Source organism: Xiphophorus couchianus, chromosome 19, assembly GCF_001444195.1.
Source record: "Xiphophorus couchianus chromosome 19, X_couchianus-1.0, whole genome shotgun sequence".
Taxonomy (NCBI): domain Eukaryota; kingdom Metazoa; phylum Chordata; class Actinopteri; order Cyprinodontiformes; family Poeciliidae; genus Xiphophorus; species Xiphophorus couchianus.
Window position 1 is genome coordinate 23,767,234 of NC_040246.1, and position 8,044 is coordinate 23,775,277.

Sequence of the window (8,044 nt, forward strand, 5' to 3'; positions counted from 1 at the left end):
CCAATTCTTGTTTTTTCCAAGTGTGCCAAAATTAGTCAACATAATGAGGCACAAATGATGCTACTTTCTGTTTTACTTCATTAAATGCTTAATTTTATTAGTAACAATAAAGAGGAAACTGAACTTGGGAAAGTTTAATGTCCAACTTTGTCCTGGACCAGGAAGGGAAATCTGGACGTTTACAGTAAATAAGAGAAAAGTGAATTTAAACAACTAAAACTAAAACATGGAATAATTGAGTTTTCTCTGGCCCTATGTGTCCCAGTCTGTCAGTCCCAGTTCTCCCAGTCTGTCAGTCCCAGTTCTCCCAGTCTGTCGGTCCCAGTTCTCCCAGTCTGTCGGTCCCAGTTCTCCCAGTCTGTCGGTCCCAGTTCTCCCAGTCTGTCGGTCCCAGTTCTCCCAGTCTGTCGGTCCCAGTTCTCCCAGTCTGTCGGTCCAGCAGTGGAATAAGTTCAGGGTTTGTTTGGTGTGCTCACTCTGACTGACAGGCTCTGAAATGATTTCATGCCAAAGGAATCCAACAGAACATGCTGGGCTTACTGGTGTTGCGTTGATGTTAACTGGTATTTCTCCTCCCAGTGAAGCCCAAAGCGCCGCGTTCAGGTTGGAGACGCACTTTCCTCCAGCAGAGCCGAGAGACGCAGGTGAGCTCCGACTGCAGCATTTCTGCTTCCTCCAACTTTACATCGCTCTTTTAAACACGGATAAAAAATTGGCTGCTGTGCAAAAAATATGTTGCAGTGATGATTTTGTATCTAGAGATTTTCATCCATGTTTAGATTTGATCATATTGTTCCTATAATTCTGGCAGCAGAAATGAATGAATATTTGTGGCTTCACAAGCGAATTACTTTGATAGAAGCTCTGATTGTTTCTGGAGGTAAAACATGTTAATAAATGTTAATGAATAAAAAATAAATGTTTTTATTGCTTCAGATTTTCACCTCAGTTTGAAATGTCAGTGAAGTGAAAAAGGTGAACAAGGACAAGTGGAGCTTCGTTAACCCACAATGGGTGGGCCAATAACTTCCCCACAACTTCTGCTTCTGTCAGCGTTTGGGATCGGTGAGCAAAGCCCAAAAACACTGAATATTTTTAATGTTCATACAAATTAATATGTTTGTACTTCCTGCAGTTTTTGTCTCATCTTTGGCCTCTGCAACCGTAAGTTTTGCCTCTGTTTTTTTTTTTTCAAAATAAAAGCTGTGGGTGGAAATGTTCTGTATTCATATTTTGTATGATAATTGTATTTACAGGACAACACAACCCAAGGTATGAACACAATTCTCTGCAAATTAAACTGTTTTAGCACCAAATAGAGCAAAAAATGACCTTAATGTTGTTTTACCATTTTTCCTGCTTCAGGTTTCCTGACCCCTGGAAACAGGTCAGTTTTCCTCTGCTGTCCTCATTCAGGGCTCGGCTTTATTTTACTGACCTGACTCTTTGCTGTTTTGTTCCTGAAGCTCCACTTCCCAGGAATCATGCCCAGGAGCGGCGCTGCTGGATTCCAGCCGCAGCGTAGGCGTCCTCCTCACTGCCTGTTGAGAACTGACTCCCTCTAGTATTCAGCAGGAACTCTTTCCATGCTGCTGTCTTTTTGTATTTGCAGATATTTGCAGCTGTGGACTCACTGGTGGGAGAACTTTCTTGTAAAAGGAAGGAAAATGGAAGCCAGTCTGAAGACTCGTTCGTGAAAGTGGAACAAAACATCCGACGGATTGTTGACTCGTCTATTAAAGTCTTTTCAGACTTGGTAATTAATCTTTCCACAACTCAGTAATTTGGTGAATTCACACTAATAACTTTATTAAAAATGTGTCTAAAGTCGATATATATTTTTGATAATAGGGCACCAATCTGTCTGGATTTGATGTTTTGGAACAAACTGGGATCCTGGACAGTCTGAGGGTGGACGACTACAGCGACCCGGCATTCATCAGGCTGTGGTTCTCTCTGAAGATGACGTTCCTGTTGCCTTTTGTCACTGACAGCTTCCTCTTCCAGCTTGGCAACAAGAACTTCAGCTGCAGTTCCTTCCAAGAACTGTAAGTTCAGCTGCTCCATTAAAACCCTGTTGAGCCCATCGCCTCATCATCATGACTGCATGAATCAGCAGGTCCAAACATGTGGTACAGATTCAGGTCCAGCTCATTTAATAATGTTTAGCAATATTTCCTTTTAAAAAGAAAAAAACACACAAGACATTAAAGTGTAAAAATATAGTTGTTTTTTCAAAAATAAAATCACCTTCACTCAAAAACAAGAACAAGAGAGTCAGTGAACAGCACAGAACAGAGGAAAAGAAACATCCTTCTTTTCTTAAAATGTACAAAATGTTCAAATAAAACCAGAAAAACAGACAGAGAGCAATGAAGGCTCTGGTGTCTAACAGCTGCTGGGAGGAAGGATCTGTGATAACGCTCCTCTGTGCATTTAGGATGCAGCTCTGCAGTTCAGCAGCAGCTGCATGCATGGAGAGTGTGTGTGTGTGAGGGTGTGTGTGTGTGAGGGAGGCGGGGGGAGGTTGTTCATCCATGAAGCTGTTTTAGTCGGAGTCCTCCCGTCTCCACCTGGCCCAGCACAGAGCCGGCCTTCCTGATGAGCTGATCTAGCTGTTCAATGAGATTTAGTAAAATTCTCAGCGTTTATACAGAAATCCCAGAGTGACATTTACTACCCATTTTACTACCTCTACAATATTTTTACTACCAACACAAAATCGAGCCAATTTTGCGCCGATTTCCTTAATTTTGGGAGATCAGTGATCGGTGGATATCGCTGATCTTTTGTACTTCAGCAAAGGTCTAAAAATCAGCCACTGTCCTCTTCTGCTCTGCAGTGAGAGGTCTGACTGACGGACCGGCCCACCAGGTCAGGTCTGCAAGCTGGTGGTTATCAATAGTGACCCCACTGTTACCAACTCAGAGACTTTCTTCCTATATTTAACGACATTTCAATCAAAAAAATGTCACTGGCTAAATTGAAATCGGCAGGTCAAACTTTTTAAAGATTGGTAGTCTGTGAGAAAACTGCAATCGGTGCACTGACCCATGTAAGATGACGGCTCATGTAAGACAAAACTTTGTCCCACTTTGACTTTATCTTGACCAAAACCTCATGTAAGAAACAGCTATTGACTATCCTAACCAGTTATAGAGAGCAACTTGCCACTGGAAAGTGTTGTAAGATGCCCTTGTGGAGCTCAATAACTGTTGCTGTTTCTGGCTGTTCTCTAATAATCAGACCAAGTTTAATTAGTGGCAGCAACAGGTGTGTCTTGAACGGCTCCTAAAACAAAAGCGACAGTTTTTATCGCCTACCGACAGATAAGGAAACAAAAAGAATTTGGCTAAAATTCTTTTAGAACCCAAAATGCTGTATGTGATCATTTCAATGTGTGGATAAAAAGCCAAGGGAAGAAAACCTGCATCTGTGAAGCAACTGAGTCAGTGAAGTAGCTAACTATGCTAGTTCAGGTTATTTGCGTCCATTTCTTCAAGTCGCCATCCCTCCCCGCATTAGCTGTAGCTAGCGGTAAAACAATATTGCCACATGTAAGCTGTGATAGCTGGAGTTCCTACATATTTTATAGCATAAAAGCTCTGACAAAAGCCAGTTAGCAACTTGCTAACATGTAAACAAATGGCGGCTCCGGTTTGCGGCGGAAGTCGCGCCCATAAATCACACAAAGCCTCATGGGGGATCGGAATAAGGTGGATATGTATGAGGATTCAACACCATAAAACCCTCAAACGTTTCCCATACAAAGGGCAACACATTCAGTCCTTAACAGCTTCAGTTTCATAGAAAACAGGATGAAAACATTAGCTACGCTAACAATCAGTGGTTACTTCGGGCCGATTTAGCTACATAGGAAATATGAAGTCAGCGGCGAGCTTCTTGAGAGGAAAACACCAGCCAATATCAGGTTTAGAAAATAACATTGAAGGCAGAGAAGCAGAAGTTTGTAGCAACAAGTTATGGGATTCAATCTGAGGCCAGCCAGGAAAAGAGGCTAAAGGGATCCCCGCCCCAGCGGTGTTCGACGTCCAGAATGTCCAAGCCCTTGCAGTGCAGGCCCAGTAATAATGCCAAAAGACTGGAAGACCAAAGCCACCTTCCCCTCGAGCCTTCTGCAAATGTGCCTTAGAGATTCGGGAAGGTTTATGCCCAAATGCATGGCATAATAATTGAATCCAATGGTTTTAAAAAAGAGGAAGGAATAAAAATTGGGATATTTTGAAAGAGATAAATAAACTTAGGAAGTACAACTATTTTGATAATATTAATACGACCAATTAATGAGAGTGGAAGTAACCGCCAGTTGTCAATCCATTTATATGAGCTTAGAGAGTAAATCTAAATAATTTAATTGGAAAAGTAGCTTAGAGTTTACAGAAATATTGATACTGAGATACACAAAATAGTCATGGGCGATTTTAAATGGTAAACCATTCAAGAAACCAGAGTCAAGTCCATCAGAGAGGGGCACAAAGGCAGATTTAGTACAGCTGATTGTGAATGCAGAGAACTGCCCAAAACTCTGCAGTAAGTCAAGGAGCAGAGGAAGAGAGACCTTAGCATCAAGTAGTGTCAGGACTACATCATCCGCATATAAACCAATGACCTGCTCTGATGATCCACATGTGATAACTGAGATGAGCGTAAAGCATTTTTATGAGACAGAAAACCTGTGCCAAAGCCAAATCTTTCGAGAACAGCAAACATGTATCCCCACTCCACCTGATCAAATGTCTGCTGGGCATCCAAAGATATGATTGCTGAATTGGTAAGAGCAGAAGAGTACATGATGCTAAGTAACTGTCTTGTGTTGGAGAAAGAGAATCTTTCTGGAATGAATCCAGATTGATCTGGATGTACCAGAGCACTGATGTGGGAAGACAATCGATTAGCTAAAACCTTAACAATAATTTTCTGATCAGAGTTAAGCAGGCTTAAGGGGCGATATGATGCCACATTAGTAGAATCTCTGTCCGTTTTAAGTAAAAGACAAATATTGGCATCATATAGGGATTCAGTAAAATGCCAAACCTCAATGCAAGACTTGACCATACGCAGTATAAGGGGCGACAGCGTATCGATATGGGCCTTGTGAAACTGTCATGATCTGTGTTTTTCTGTGTATTTATTTCGAGTTTCTGTGTCTCTGAGTCTCCGTGCCGTCTTGTCTCCCCTTGATCATTCCCAGGTGTGTCTCGTTTCTGTGATTCTGTGCCGTCAGGGCCACATGCCTTTCCACTAGGAAAAGAGTGGATGGCTGAATTTATCTCCTCCAGTCACCATTTAGTTTCAGCCTGGCGGCATCCGTAAGAGTTGGAATGTCCAATGGTTGAATAAAGCGCATAATATCTTCTGCAGATGCAGTTGTATTGGAGGCATAAAGTTTACTGTAGTATTTATAGAAAGTTTTATTTATTAGCTTATGATCTGTCAAAAGCTGACCTGTTGGAGAAATTATCTTATTAATGGCTCGCTCGGCCTGCATATCCTTCAGCTACCTAGATAGTATTTTATCTGCCTTGTCCCCCAGTTCAAAGTACCTCTGAATGTCATCCATAACCCACTCACCCAAAATGCAGTTATATTCACACTTTAAATTCACAATAGAAGAGAATATGTGGTCAGAATTGGAGCTACGAAATGTGTCTTCCAAGATGATTAATTGCTTCTCAATTTCAGCCAGACGATTACGTCTGACTCGACATTGGATTGATACGATATAATATCACCTCTTATTACAACCTTGAAAAATTCCCAAAGAGTAGAATCAGAGAAAGTCCCATTATCATTGTAAGCCAAAAAATCTGAGATCTTTTTGGAAACGAATTTGCAGAAGGAGCTGTCTAAGTTCAAGGAGGGATTAAGTTTCCAATTGTATTGTGCTTTTTGAATATCACAGTTAAATTCATCGAACCCCAACCTTAGCAAATAAGAAGCAAATGTTACCAAAATCACATCATTTGTTGATGATGATGAGAGGAATAAACACAGTTAAAGACTTGCTGGTAAATTAATTTCTTGCTATTTTATGGAGGGGGAACAGATTATTTCAGGCAGCTGAAATATCCATTCTCTCCTCTCCTCCCCCCATAACTTTGGGAAATAAATAGCACCTGTTTCCAAATTCTCAAAGATTGTTATGTGTGATAGCATGTTGTATATACTATAAATTTCCTTAATCCAGTCATTTGTCATATTTTACATTGGAACAGGATTTACCAGAAAGTCTACACTCTCATCTTTTCAAGAAGTCTTAATTTTTGTGCCCTGCTATCTGCCAGTTTCCATTTTCTTATATCAGCAATGAAAAATTATAAACACACAATGTGTTGGAAACCTGTGTTTGTTTGGTGACTTTTTTTGTCAGTCTTGAGTGAAAAGACGGGAAAAAGACAGATTCTCTTGGCCATTAAAAATAACACAAAATGGTGTAAGAAGACATCGTTTATTTATTTATTTTATGATTTTGTTAGCTGCCAATTAAACTGAAAGTTACATCCTTGACATGATTATATGAGTTGTTTTACTGAGAAATCAATCAGAAGCGCAGAGAAAATGGTCAGATCCGCCTCTCTGGCTGCAATGCGCGCTCCCGACACAGGGGGAGCTGTGCAGGGGAACAGAATTTCGCACAAGACTGGAAAGCAGTACCAACAGTTTAAAGGAAATTAAAAAGTAGATGAGGAAGCAGTTAAACTTAATTACAGCTCCAGTAAGTCTCACTCAGAAGACGTGCTCTAGGTAATTCCAACAGAAAGCAAGCCTCTTACAGGCGAAGGTGACTATTTTTTCAGTAGATGCCTCCAAACAGCAAATGGTGCAAATGTGAGAGTAATCAAAAAGCAGATCAAAAAGTCTTCAGGTCAATATTGTATAAAACTAGCTTAAAATATAGGCGTCGCCTCTGTACAAGTTTCACCTCAGTTTACTTCAGTGTCTTAGTAAAGCACCTTATTACATCTAGCAACAACTCAAGACCCTTAACAGGACAAATGGGTCCAATCAAGATCCAGGATAAACTAAACCTGAAAAAGATGGTAAAGCAAATGGACCTGAGCATGAAACTTTACTGTCAGAACTGCCTAATCGTTTCATGCTGACAAAGATGATTATTCCATCTGTGCTACTGTTATGTTTGCCACTGGCTGCAGATTTATTCAGTACACAAGAGAGAGATACATTTATAGAAATAAAGTGAAATGATTTAGATTAAATGAATGTCTTAGGGTGAAGTCTCTCAGCGAAGGACTTGAGACATCTCAGACGACAGAGAGACAACAAATCTACAGCAACTTCATTCGGGTGTATCTGACCAGAAAGGACACAGCAGGTAAGAAAAAGAGATGAATGTCTGGGTGAAGAAATGATGAAGAAAAAAACCAAATAAAAAAGAACAAAAAAATTGCAGAAAGTCTGAGAAAAAAATGGTCTAAAATAAAAGCAGTAGATTCAAGTTTTAAATATGCCATTAATTTAATTTAAACAGCACCTGGATGCACAGAAAATGTGGCAGGAATTGAAGAATGGCTGGAAAAAAACATTCAGAGCTTTTTGGTCTTTGCAACACTTCAAGACCTCAAAACAATGAACAGAAATTTTTCTGGAGTAAGTAAAGTTTTATACCTAAAAAAAGCTTACAGAAAAAAAACAAGGAGGAAAAAGGTTTTTGTGAACTAATAGACAAATTTTGTGTTGAAACAGAGCGACGTGCTGGAGAAGCTCTCACCACAACAGAGAGCAGAGCTGATCCTGGATCCAGACAGCGGTGCTTTGGACGATGCCGACTTTGTCAGAGTAATCATCAAAAACGTGACGATACCTGGAAATGATGAGCAACTGAACCAGTTTTTTCAGATGTTTTCAACATTAAGTAAAAAGGTAAAGACTAACATTAACTCATAGTTGTCATTTTTCATTAGCATAAAAGTGATTATAAAAAGAGACAAAAAGAACAAAATGACAAAAGGAAGACGAAAAACTAAAAATAATGTTACAATTCTGCTACCAAAAGTAAATGGAA

At 40.1% G+C, this 8,044-nt stretch overlaps 1 protein-coding gene across 1 annotated transcript; it reads left to right on the plus strand.

Moving 5' to 3' along the window:
* The first annotated feature begins 562 nt into the window (after nt 1-562).
* On the plus strand, nt 563-7,926 carry LOC114134464 (uncharacterized). The gene is made up of 11 exons (XM_028001086.1): nt 563-644; nt 937-1,065; nt 1,136-1,164; nt 1,257-1,272; nt 1,366-1,387; nt 1,467-1,521; nt 1,613-1,756; nt 1,852-2,048; nt 7,251-7,354; nt 7,511-7,629; nt 7,726-7,926. Exons 2-11 carry the CDS (start codon nt 1,011-1,013, stop codon nt 7,924-7,926), a joined length of 942 nt encoding a protein of 313 aa, XP_027856887.1. The 5' UTR covers nt 563-644; nt 937-1,010.
* The last annotated feature ends 118 nt before the right edge of the window (nt 7,927-8,044 follow it).